Source organism: Colobus angolensis, unplaced genomic scaffold (genome assembly GCF_000951035.1).
Source record: "Colobus angolensis palliatus isolate OR3802 unplaced genomic scaffold, Cang.pa_1.0 Scaffold560, whole genome shotgun sequence".
Classification (NCBI taxonomy): domain Eukaryota; kingdom Metazoa; phylum Chordata; class Mammalia; order Primates; family Cercopithecidae; genus Colobus; species Colobus angolensis.
Window position 1 is genome coordinate 365,803 of NW_012119155.1, and position 12,807 is coordinate 378,609.

At 56.0% G+C, this 12,807-nt stretch overlaps 1 protein-coding gene across 2 annotated transcripts in view; it reads right to left on the bottom strand.

The window, feature by feature from the left end:
- Positions 1 to 285: 285 nt before the first annotated feature.
- Positions 286 to 12,807, bottom strand: part of DRG2 (developmentally regulated GTP binding protein 2) — a 20,821-nt gene continuing 8,299 nt past the window's right edge. Inside the window, exons 3-13 of one of the 2 annotated variants that reach the window (XM_011961647.1) lie at positions 9,833 to 9,922; positions 9,117 to 9,177; positions 8,417 to 8,507; positions 7,696 to 7,768; positions 7,472 to 7,562; positions 6,558 to 6,655; positions 6,151 to 6,227; positions 4,392 to 4,480; positions 3,582 to 3,640; positions 1,773 to 1,826; positions 286 to 1,099 (exon numbers count right to left, since the gene is read on the bottom strand). In XM_011961647.1, coding sequence (XP_011817037.1) covers positions 1,013 to 1,099; positions 1,773 to 1,826; positions 3,582 to 3,640; positions 4,392 to 4,480; positions 6,151 to 6,227; positions 6,558 to 6,655; positions 7,472 to 7,562; positions 7,696 to 7,768; positions 8,417 to 8,507; positions 9,117 to 9,177; positions 9,833 to 9,922 — 870 coding nt within the window. In that variant the 3' untranslated portion in view covers positions 286 to 1,012. The remainder of the gene's footprint in view (positions 1,100 to 1,772; positions 1,827 to 3,581; positions 3,641 to 4,391; positions 4,481 to 6,150; positions 6,228 to 6,557; positions 6,656 to 7,471; positions 7,563 to 7,695; positions 7,769 to 8,416; positions 8,508 to 9,116; positions 9,178 to 9,832; positions 9,923 to 12,807) is intronic. The other variant, XM_011961648.1, reaches the window with a different exon arrangement.

Sequence of the window (12,807 nt, forward strand, 5' to 3'; positions counted from 1 at the left end):
CCTCCCGGGATGCTGCCCACCTTGAGAGCCAGGCCCCTCCGGAGGGGCCAGTCTGGGCCTGACATCCTTGACCACCAACCCCCTGGGCAGAGCCTGCTTGTGCCTGGGTGAGGAACCAACCCTGCATTCTCCTTGCCACCCAAGGCCTGCATCTGCCTTGAGGGCCCAGGCTCTACCCTCTCTGACCCCCAGGCCCACTGCTACCCCCAATGCCTGACCTGTGCCCACCTGACTCAACCTGGCTACTGTTCAGCAAGTTTACAAAGTGTTCTCAGTCTGAACAGGAACCGTTTTCAATCCTTTATTTCAGAAAGGAGAGCCAGGAGAACTGGGGACTTAGAAAATACAGATCCTAAACTCAGAAGTCCCTGCCCCAGGCGTGCAGAGCCAGGGTCCTGGGGTTTTGTGCTGGGCAGGGGCTGCCCTGGGAGGGGGATATAGGGGGAGGCACTTGAAGACAGCCCTTAGGCTGTGAAGGGTGTCAGCTGGGCCTCTGAAGCTACTAACCTCTGGTTCCCATCGTGGAGAGCCCTGTGTGGGGGACCCAAGGGGGCTTCCTCCTGGAAGGGGCCCCACCCCAAGTGTCAGAGAAGCTGGCACGAACTGAGGGAGTGAGGTGCCGTGACAGCAGCCACAGCCCCCGGGGACCCAGGCAGGCCCAGCTACCAGCCTGGCACTGAGCATGCCATCTGCTTTAGGTCCCGGCTGGCAGGCAGGTGGGCAACTCGCTCCCAGTGCAGGGGGCTGGCGGCACAGATGCAGGCTCAGCACTACAAACTCAAAACCCCCATGCGAGGGCTCAGTCTTATAGGAAATGCCTCCAGCCGAGACCCTCTGCCCCGACACCCTCTTCATCTGCCTACTGAAGAAACTTCTGTAAATAGCAGAGACTTGAGGGACCCCTTCCTGGGGTACATGTATTTGTATTTTTCTGTTTGGGTGTTTGTGCGTCCCAGTGGGACCAGCTACCCAGGGAGAGGAGGCAGGTGGGTGGGAGGCCTGGTGGGCGCCGTTACTTCTTCACGATCTGGATGACGTCCTCGTGCTCCATAGTGTGGGTCAGCCCCACCCGCTGCGGACTGTACTTGGTGCTGGTGCCCTGGGTGAGGAATGGGGACAGAAGGGTCACCTCAGCCTGGACGGACTGGCCAAGGCCACGGAAGATATCCCCAGGTGTGTGTGTCCTGGGGGGGGTGAATGCCATGGCATAAGGTGGGGGCCTCAGGCAGCAGGACGTCCGCAGTGGTCTGACCATCCCTGATCTCAAAGGTAGGGGAGGGCCAGGCACAGTGGCTAATGCCTGTAATCCCAGCACTTCTGGAGGCCAAGGTGGGAGGATCACTTGAGCTCAGAAGTTCGAGACCAGCCTGGGCCAAATAGCGAAACCCCGTCTCCATGAAAAATTAGCCAGGCATGGTGGTGTGTGCCTGTAGTCCCAGCTACGTGTGATGCTGAGGTGGGAGGATTGCTTGAGCACAGATGTCAAGGCTGCAGTGGGCCATGATGGTGCCACTGCACTCCAGCCTGGGAGACAGAGCCAGACTCTGCCTCAAAAAAAAAAAAAAAAAGCAAACACCAAAAAAAAGAAAGGGTGGGGAAGGCCCATGTCTACCCTGGGTTGGCGTGTACATTCTATGGAGGACACACAGGCACGCCAGTCGCCACAGGAAGGACAGGAACACCATGCAGAGAGTGTGAACGCCTTGCTCCATGCCTAACCCAGGGGCTGTCCTGGGTCTAACCCCCTGCTCGCCTTCCACCCAGAAACTCACCCACACCAGGGCGTACTTGAACTGGCTGGCGAGTGACCGGTGGATGCGGTGGCACTGGAGGACAGGAGAGAGAGTTAGGTAGAGGTGAGGCTCCCCATAACCCCATCCCAAGCTTGGCCACACATTCAAAGCTCAGGACACAGGCTAAGAGGCAGCAGTTCCTGCGGCAGGTGCCCACACAGTCCCGGCCTTGTGTAGAGGACTGACACGTGCTCAATTCGCACACAGCCACCCAATCACAGCTGCAGGTGGCCCTGCCATTCCCACTCCTGGTCTGCCAGCTATGGTGCCTAGTTAGGAATGTTCCCACAGCCACCAGGGGAAAGTCAGGGGCCTGGCTGCTAGTGGCCCTCTGCCTGCCTTGCCTGAACAGATGCTCCTTCAGAATGGGACAGGTGACAGCTTGGAGTCTCCCTGGCTTGGTCACTGTCTCTCACTCCTCCTGGCCTCACCTGTGGCCTCAAGCTTCCCACACATCACATCACCCCCAACTCCCAGGGCAGCGTATACCCTTCAGTGTTCCTTGGTAGGGATGAAGGTCCCAGGGGTCCCAGAGGTCACATGAAACTGGAAGGAGACCCTGGAGGAGGCATCCAGCAATTGCCCCGAGAGTGTGGACCTCTGGTTGTCACGCTGACCGTGGCACAGTGGAGGGCGGACGGAGGGGACTCTGCAGTTGTGCAATGTGACTCCTCCTCCCACACGCCCACAGGCCTTCCAGGCCCCGGTGGGAGACCCAACGCCTCAGCCCAGCGTCCCGAGGGCGGAGGCCAGCACCAGGCCTGCAGAAACACTTCCCTGACACAGATGGAAAGGTGGCTGATTCTGGTCTGCAAATGGGTTTTGTTTTACTCAGCTTGCCCAGCATTGCCACTTGTGAGTGACTGAAGGGATTCAGGAGGGTAATCGTGAGTCTCCTTGGCTCCTCCTGCTGTGACCTCAAGCCTAGGCCCTGAGGGAGATGGGACTTTGCCTGGCCTCATTTGTTTAATACCTCCACGGTGGCACTCAGAGACCTGGGGCTGGGCTTGTGGAATGAATGAATGCGCAAGACCAGATTGCAGGCCCAGCCACCACTGTCCTAAGGGGCTGCAGGGACAGCTGGGTCTACAGCATCCCTTGCCTACAGGATACAGATCTGGAGAAGAAATGAGCTGGAGGAAAACAACACCAGGAAAGCATCAGCTCAGGAGGACGGCCATGTGACCCGAAGCTGACCACCATCTGTGCCTGCAGGGTCATGTTCAGGTGACAGAACCCTGGACAGGGAAAGGCAGTCTCTTGCTCCCTAAGCCCAGAGCACCTCCCCTGGGGCCTGTGCATGCCTGCTGCCCTACCTGGGATGCTCCCCACCCACCTCCTCACCACCAGACCTCCTAGTCCTACAAGCCAGCTCAGGTTGCCTCCTTGAAGCTGCTGTCCTGACCTCTGTGTTGAGCTGGCGCCACTCCCCACTCTCCTTGACGGATGCCTGAATGGCATGGGAGCAGGGTTACTGGCATCTATGCAGTGCCAGGCAGCATGCTGAGTGTCCTACACGCTGGACCTCGTTCAATGTATCCTCCTGACTACCTGCGGGGGGAGGGCAGGCAGCACACCCTGCTCACAGGAGAGGTCAGAGCCTCAGCACACGGCTAGGAAGGGGTGCTGCAGACGCAGCCCCAGGTTGTCCAACGCCAGAGCCTGCATTGACATCTGAGAGTGAGATCAGCAGAGCCCACCCCCAGCCCAGGGCACGTCAGGCACAACAGAGTCCCAAGGGGCACGCAGAGCTCCCACCCCTTGTCACACCAGGTCTTGTCAACTCACCACATGCTCCACCGAGGCCCCTTTCCGGAGAATGATGGCATCTGTGAAGTCCGGCCTCTCTGCAGGGCGGGATGGGGAGAGCGTCAGCCACATATCAGGGCCCACACTGCCGCCTCGTGATTCTGCACGAGGGAAGAGCTGGCCACAGAGGCCCTTTCGGTCTCTTTGCCTTGGCCTAACCTCCCCCTGACATCCAGCATGTCCTCCGCATAGATCCCTGTGCCATCTTCTACGAACTTGACCTTAACACAGTGACTCAAAATAAATAAAAACTCTAGGATTCACAGTGCCTGCCACCCATCTGCCGTGACAGCACCGAGAGAGACCAGGACCTGGACTGAATGGGCAGGGTGCAAAGGGATGCTGGAGTCTAGTGAGGGAAGCTGCAGCTCACTCCTTGCTGCCAAGGTCAGGGTTGGTGCAAACTGCTCCAAATTCAGCAGTTGGAACCCCAGGGCATGTATGTGTGTGTGTGTGTGTGCAACAGGAGGACTGCCAGGAGTCAGACATGGGGACAGCTCCTGTGGATTCAGGTCCCTAATGCTCCTGCAGTGGGGCCTGTCACTGTGAGGGGAGGTTAGGAGGGCACTGACCGCTACAGCCAGTGGGGACCCCAAGGTAGCCTTGCCCCACCAGGGCACCCTCAAAACCAGGAGTGCCCAGTGCTGAGAAGGGAAAAGAGCTGAGATGTGTCTAGACAAGCCAGGCCAGAGCCAGTGCCGGGGTCTCTGGGCACCACACACTGGCCTGGCAGCCTTCTAGGGAGGATGAGGCTCAGCTTGTTGCTCAGCTACGTGCAGTGCAACTCACGTCCTCTCTTCTTGGTGTAGATACAGGTCAGGGCCAAGTACTCCCAAAGCATCTCCAGCAGATAGTCCAGGTTCAGCTTCATGCCGCAGCTGCAAAGAGGCCAGTCAGGCAGGGGCCCCTGTGAGTTCAGAGGCTGGGGTCTCCACTTCTCACTATTGGAGGGGACAACCTCCAGTGGCCAGGCGGCCTGCTGGTACCCACAGGGAAACAAGCCCATTACTCTGATGGCAGCTTGATGTTTCTGCTGCCAGTGCCTCTGGGCACCAATCATGGTCACACTCAACCAGGGTCAGCATCTCTCCTAGGGGCTGGCAAGCCCGTGCTCTGTGGAGGGTCGCAGCATGTGTGATTGATGAAGGGCTGCTGTGGGGAGATGGTCGGGGGCTGTGACGGGACCATGGGCAAACGCTAGGAACCCTGACACCCCAAGTTCACTCCTTGTTGAGAGGAGCGATGGACTTCCAGGAAGTCCAGCAGGGATTTCAGCAAGGAGAGGATAACCAAGGCTCTGGAGGCACCAGGCCTGGGTGGACTGTGGCTTGAAGGTTTGCAGTGTGACCCTGAGCTGTGTCCTGACCTCTACAGAGCTGTTCTAAGCACAAGCAGGTAAAGGTGTAGAAGCTCTCACGCCCTGAGGATGGCAGCCCCTCAAAGGCCTGGGACACAGCAGCGGGAGAGGAGCTGGGCTGTGCTGTAGGACGGACACTATTCTCTGTGGTGGCTACAACCACCACAAAATGGTCCTTGTGCTTAGGCCGGGACCCTCATCCATCATTTGCACTGTCCAGCCTCTTGGTTCCTGAGCTCTCAGTACTGTCGGCCAAGCTTCACCGTGAAGCTGCAGAGCACCCACTCCCAGCCAGGAAACCAGCAAAGTGGAGCACCTGAATCAGTCTGCCCCAAAGAGGAGCCTGCCAGGCTGTGGTGGCAAGTGAACAAACAGCCAGAGTGTAGGCAGTACCCCAGGGACCCACTCTGCAAAGGAGGTGGGCCTGAGAACATTAGTTCCCTTTTCCCCTTTGAGCTGTGGTCAGACAGAAGCCACACCTTCCAGAGCACCAGGAGAGGTAAGCTCACACCCAGGGCTTCTTGCGGGGACCTTGGTTCACTACTGAAGCCTCTTTTTTTTTTTTTTTGAGATGGAGTCTCGCTCTGTCGCCCAGGCTGGAGTGCAGCGGCACGATCTCAGCTCACTGCAACCTCCGCCTCCCGGGTTCAAGTGATCCTCCTGCCTCAGCCTCCTGAGGAGCTGGGACTACAGGAGCATGCCACCACATCCGGCTAATTTTTGTATTTTTAGTAGAGACAGGGTTTCACCATGTTGGCCAGGATGGTCTAGATCTACTGACCTCGTGATCCACCCGCCACGGCCTCCCAAAGTGCTGGGATTACAGGCGTGAGCCACCGTGTCTGGCCTAAGTTAAGAAGCCTCTTAACCATTTAACCTTGGTTGATGAAATCCTTCTGTTTTCTTAACCAAAGTCCATAAGACATCACCCACCCTGCCCATGGCAATTCACAACTGGAACGGGCCAATGCCTCTAGCAGCTATGAAGGAGACCCTCCTGCAGTGTCTCCTTGGCCTCATGCACAAAGTGCTCTGCCCTGGGCAGGAAGTCCTGGGTTCCATGAGGGCTGTGTGCTGCTGGAGGCTGTGCTGGCTTTTCTTCCTCCACAGCCAAAGTGGCTGGCAGGCCTGATGACTGGGGTCAGAACCCAGGGCAAGGACAGCAGAGTGGCAGGATGCCATCGACCTCACCTGATGACCACACTGTTGGGTTTTCGGGCCAGGCGGTCCACCTCTTCCATGGAGATCTGGTCGATTTTGTTATAAACCTGAGATTGACAAGGTGGAGGCCAGTGCTGAGGATAGGAGCAAGGCATCCAGGAAAGGGCCCTCCATCGCCCTGTGCTGGCTGCAGCCCTTCCTTGGAGAGCTGAGTCTACGCCCTACCTTCCCTTGCTGCCTCAGGGTAGGGGAGGCTGGGCTGGAACCCTGGTTTCAAGCTCTCCATGTCTGCAAGATTCAAGCAGCCACTGAGGTGAGGTGAGGGGAGGGGAGAGCCTCAAACTCTTTCTGCTTCTCTCACAAGGTTCCGGGCGCTGAGGAAATGCATGTGGTGGAAAGGCCGAGTGGCCAGGCCAGGGCTCCCCTCCTGCACTTACATACAGGCAGGGCATGTACACCCGGTTGCCCACGATCACATCGATGAACTCGTCTGGGGAGCAGTCTTCTCGGAAGAGCACTTCTGCGTTGAAGATCTCTGAGGGGCTCCGATTAAGGGCAACCTGTGTACCAGCTGCCCCTGTCCCTCCTCAGCGGAGGGCCCCAAAGAGCCGGGCAGGAAATATGCTGGCCGCATGGGATCTTGGCGGTTATCTGCTTGTGAGGTTTTACAAGATTGTAATGCTTTGGAAGCCTTCTTTTCTCTTCCCCAGAGGGACTACAATATATAAAAGTTTCAATCAACACAGGATTTTAGTCTTGACAGCTAGGCAGGGAGAAAAATGTACCTGCTAGAATCCCCAAAGCCCCTCAGGGGAAGCCTGGGTTTTAGCACCAGGAGCATCTGAAAGCTGGTCGAACCCAGCTTCTCCTGTGCAGGACTCCAGTGCGGACCATCCTGCCTCTGCTCGCCCACCTCTGGCAACGAGGGGCTCATAGCTCACTCTAAGAGTTCTCCATATGCCAGGCATAACTCTGCCTGAGGCCCTACCCTATCCCCAGGGCATCAGAACCCAACCAGCCCCCAACCTTGCTTTAGAGGCACCATCTACTCCCCAGCTCTCCCTGGGGCTTCTCCAGGCTAGGAACCCCCCATCATCAGAGGCTGTTTCCCATGACATCTTTTTCTTCCAGATGTCATCTGGCTACCACAGTGCCCAGTACTTGGTGAGGAGCCAGGAAGCCATTGTCAAGTGCATGGCTGCAGCCCTGGCAATCTGGAGCTTGCCCAGAGGCTGGTCGAATGGACAGCGGGGGCAGTGGGGGTGACCTGCTGCCACCCTGCGCCACAAGGCCTCCTGTCTTGGTCAGCACCCCCGCTGCCCTCCCTCACGTGTCTTTCAGGGAAGGATACTGTATTCGTGCAGGATGAGCTGCACCAGCTTTTCCGAGCACTGGGTCAGAGTGACTGTCGAGTTAAAGGAGATGCCACCACCCTTCTTGGGCTGAAAGAGGAGACAGGGACGGGGAGAACTGCTAACCGAGGGGCCACAGCAATGGTCCCACAGCCTCAGTTGCCGGCCAGTGCAGTCTCAGAACTGCCACACCCCTGGCCTGCAGGCCCGAGAGGTGCCTCACCTTGAAGTAGATGTTAGGCTTGTGCTTGTTGAGGCGGATGCCCACAGACTCCAGCTCCTTCTCCAGCAGAGACCTAGGCAGAGCACCCCATAAGCCCTTTACAGGCTGTCCACAGAGGCAGGCTGCACAGCTTCCCTGTTACGCAGGACATCACTGCCCACCCCGACAGAGACTGACTCTCTCTTCACCCCCTTCCCCAGCAACCCAGAGAACACTCCTTCTCAATGCCCAGAGCTGCAGGGAGCTTCTGAACTCTGCCACAGTCCCAGAGGGAACCGGTCCGGTTTACAGTCGGCATGCACAGGCAAGTGGTGGAGCCCCCACGAGGTGACCACATGAGGGTACTCCTTCTGGTCTCAAGGAAGCAGGCCTGGTGTGCCCCTCTGCCAGGACGTGGGATGAACAATGCTTCTGTGCTTGGGGCTGGGCTTCTGGCAGGTTCTGGGCAGTGATGGGGCACCTGTGCCTCTGAACAGGAAGCAGAGCCAGGCCAAGCCCCTTGGCCCCCAGCCCCAAGATGCCTCTGTGCTGGCTGGACACAAGCCTTGAGGAGAAGATGCCACAGGCTGGGTGGTGTTGGGTTTAGTCTGTGAAAAGTCCTACCACTACTCTCACATTCGAGAGGGCCAAGCACCCACAGGCCGCCCAGTGGGTGGGTGGCTCAAGGACACATCGGCCCTCCCCAGACATGTGAGCCTGCCCCATGCCCCACCCTGCGGACCTCTGCACCTCTCCCTTGGTGGCATCCAGCATCATGATGACGACGTCAGCTGTGCGTGCCACAGCGATCACCTGCCGGCCACGGCCTTTTCCTGGATGGGTGGGAGGGATGGAGTTACATACACGAACCCATGTGACCACTACCCAGCCCATGACGCCCTGGACTCCTGTCCTTTACAGACCTACCAGAGGCTCTGCCACATACCAGCACAAGCTGATTGATTTTACTGGCATTTTTCTTTAATCCACGTGTTTTACTCACAGAGACTTACTTCAGAAGAAAATCCGACACCCACCATCATAAAAGGAGTAACGGGATAATGACGGCTGTCCTATGCCCACCCCTACCATGTGGCAGGCCCCAGGCTAAATGTCTGAAAACTATGCTGTAAATTAAGTATGATCATGCCCATTCTACAGCTGAGGAAACTGAAGCTTGGCTTAGAGATACCCAATCACTTGCCCAAGATCACAAAGCTAGTTTGGTGCCAAGGATTTGAACTGGAACCTATCTTTTCTGGAAAGCGGGATAACAGACCAGGGATCCAGAGTGAAAGCCACACCCAGTTTCAACAATCAGTAACATGACAGCCATGTCATGTTATCAGTAACATGACAATCAGTAACATGACAGCCACACCCAGTTTCAACAATCAGTAACAGCTCCATCCTGCCTCCCACACACCTGCCCTGCCTCCCACCTTGGGCTGCGCCTTCAATGATTCCAGGAAGGTCCAGGAGCTGGATGTTGGCGCCTTTGTACTAGGATGCAGAAGAGAAGAAAGGTAAGGCAAGGCTGGGCCTCCACTGGGAAGGTCCTGCCTGGATCTGGGACATCTGGAATGGCCCCAGGGCTCAGGCGCTGAGGGAAACCCAGGTGCAAACCTGTGGCCAAGCCCAAGCCTTGTCACCATCCCAGCCCAGTGCACACCACAGCCTATGAGCTGAGTAGCCTCCTAGGGAGGGCTCAGGATCTCCCAGTCCCACGATACTCATCGCTGATGGTACCAGGACTTCACAAATAAATTGCGTCACCGTGGGAACTTAAGGCCACAGCACCCAGCTGCCCAAAGCAAACACAGCCCAAGGTAGTGAAGCTTCATGGGGAGGAAGAACGATCCAGCCAAGCAGCAATTAGTGACCAGACCTGCAGTGGTGTTGGGGAGGAGAGCACAGGGGGCGCCAGGCAGAGTAGCCACATGCTGGCCTCACCTCCCGGTTCCAGGCCCCACCAGGCATCTCTGGGGTCCAGCAGCTAGGATCCCCAGAATTGTCAGTGCTGGAGGGCAAAGCAACTCAGTCCAGAGCCTGTCCTGACATGGGGATATCCACCCTGACTCACACACGGCAGGCACAGGCACAAGTCCAAACACAAGCACACGTCCCTTCTCCTTCTGGGCCCAGCACACTCACTTACTTCAATGACCCCAGGAATACACGTCAGAGTGGTGAACTCATAGGACGCTGCCTCGCTGGCCGTGGAGGTCATCAGACTCAAGAATGTGGACTAGGAGAAAAGGAGGTCATTGCACTGAGGAGCCTTGTGTCTGGCCTTCTGGGAGAGGCCCCAGGGGCTGGGGGCCTGCAGGTGCAGGCAGCAGGAGGAGCCCCTCTCACTCTTGGCTCGGTGACCTAGATGGCTGTGAAGAGACCTCCCAGCTGGAGGGCTCACCTCTGGCCCTGTCATGGATGGGTCGGACACCAGAGGGTCTATCTGTTCCTTCGCGGCCTCAGGACTGTCTTGGGTAGAGGCAGGGATCTGGATTCTGAGGGGGTTCCCCACATACATCAGGAGCCTCCCCTAGCCCCACACAATTCTCCAGGCCCTCCTGGCCCCAGAGAACTTTAAGCAGGTAGCAGTCCCATGGCACTGGTGGAACCAGTACCCAGACGTGCTGTGCACCTAGGGAGGGTGTGAGGAGCTGTGCAAGGAGACGCCAACCTCCTGGGCTGAAGCAGAGACAGCTGACAGGAGAGGTGCTGCAGGGAGGGAGTGGGGAACTGGGAAGATGTGGATGTGACCACTCAGGCCACCGTTCACTGTGGCTGGGAGTTGGAGAAACCTGCCTTTGAATCCTGCCTCTGCCGGGGTATCCTGGGATTGGGCAGGAAACTCCATACTCTCAGCTCAGGGTCTTTACAAGTAGAATGGGCACGAACCCAGTCCCTCCCTCATAGGACTGCACAGGGATTAAAAAGGTAAGGACCAGGATATGCCTCGCTCCAAACACTGTAACATCTCAGTGATAGATGCTGTGGCTGAGAAGGCCAGCCAAGCAGTGGGCAGACCCAGGGAGGGAAGAAACCCAGCCCCATGCCTCCTGCTCCATCCTAATCAGCAGGGCCCCAGGAACAAGAAGCCTGAGACTCTGAGTTGTAGGGCCAGCTATCCAGACCCTGTCTTCTGGCTGACTGGCAGGAAGACAGGGGCACACCTCCCCAAGGCACCCTTAGACCTCTCAAGCCCAGAATGTGGCATGCGATGGAAATACATCAAGTCCTCAAATCCAGAAATCCTCAGCCTTGGGGACCTCCTGGAAACTCAAGAAATGATGAAAACCTGGTGGAGTGGACAGGTATGGATAGACAGGGTGGCCCCAACAGGCAGGCAATGGCTGTTGAGACACCCAGCAACCAACCTTGGGGAGACTCCCTGATTCTGTCTGGCCCCTGTGAGTAAGAACTGGGCCCTCCCATGGTGGGAGAGCCTATACTCCCAATAAGGCAGGTGGGATCTGCCACGGGCCCAGACTTCAAGGGTAACTAGAGTGGCTTCTCTATCAATCTCTGTCTCTCTGATACATATACCAATCATATAGGCAGACAGTACAACAAACAAAACTAAACACCACCCAGCCTGCATGCAGCAAGCACTCAAGGAAAGGTAGCTGTTACCACCTTCCCCTATGCCTGGCCCAGAGCAATGGAAACTGGGCGTGGGCTCAAATTGTTCAGCTGAACTGAGTTTGAAGCTGCTCCCCGGCACTTGTCCAAGAGCTCTGGTTGTTGCTCACTTGGCCTATATTCTAGCAACCTCCCCACTGTCCCACTTCCACCTTGCCCTGCTGTAGCCTGCTATCTACACAACAGCCAGAGTGATTCTGTAAAAAAAGTAAGTCAGCGCCCAGATGGTGGTTTCTAATGCTATTCTCCAATCAAAGGAACCAGGGCTCCTTGGAGAAATGGCAGATTCTAGGCCAGGGCAGGGAATATACAAAATGAGCTTGAGGCATCTTGCAGTGTCAGAAAGTGAGCAAGTGCTGGAAAAACACAATGGCGGAAGTACATCAAAGAAGCCAACTAAAATAGCTCCAAAGTTAAAACCATTTGAGCAGCAAAATAACATGGTATGGGTTTAGACCCCAAAGCACAAAGTAAACCCCACGAGTCCGTACGGATATCCATAAATGATTGAATAAAACAAATGAATGGGAGAAGAGAGACACATCTCCCATGCAGAAGAATTCCAAACAGTTTCTGTAGATGCTCCCCTCAAGCAGGCGATGGAATTGGGCTGCACACAGTCACCTCCCTCCCCAAAGCAGTGTGGCAAGGGGAGAAGAGAGTGTCTCATGGTGGGGAAACCTGACACACCTCAGCCAGGTGGTCAAGATCAAAATCAGCAGGGGTAAGTCATGTTGACAGTATGTGCCCTTCATGTGATGTGATAAAAATGGCACTTTACCTCTGTGGTCTTCCTTGCTAAACTATAACCCCAGATTAACCACAAAAAAAAAAAAAAAAAAAAACACTGGACACACCCCAACTGAAGGACTTTCTATAAAATATGGGAATGGTACTCCTTGAAACCGTCAAGGTTATCAAATCAAGGCAAGTATAAGGAACTGTCTAGAAGAGCCTAAGGAGACATAACAACTGAACTGTGATGTGGGATCTCAGGACAGAAAAAGGACAGTGGGGAGGAGCTAAGGAAATCTGCATAAAGCATGGACTTGAGGCAAGAACAGATCAACATTCATTGGTATAAAAGGTTCACTGCCAGGGAAAACGGGTGTGGGGTATACGGGAACTCTGTACTACCTTTGCAACTTTTCTGTAAATCCAAGAGTATTCTAAAATAAAAAGTTTATTTTAGGCCGGGTGCAGTGGCTCACACCTATAATCCCAGCACTTTGGGAGGCTAAAGGGGGTGGATCACCTGATGTCAGGAGTTCAAAACCTGCCTTGCCAACATGGTGAAACCCCGTCTCTACTAAAAAAGGATACAAAAAATTAGCTAGGCGGGTTGTCGCATGCCTGTAATCCCAGCTACTTGGGAGGCCGAGGCAGGAGAATTGCTTGAACCTGAGAGGCGGAGGTTGCAGTGAGCTGAGATCACACCATTGCACTCTAGCCTCGGCAACAAGAGTGAAACTACACCTCAAAAAAAGT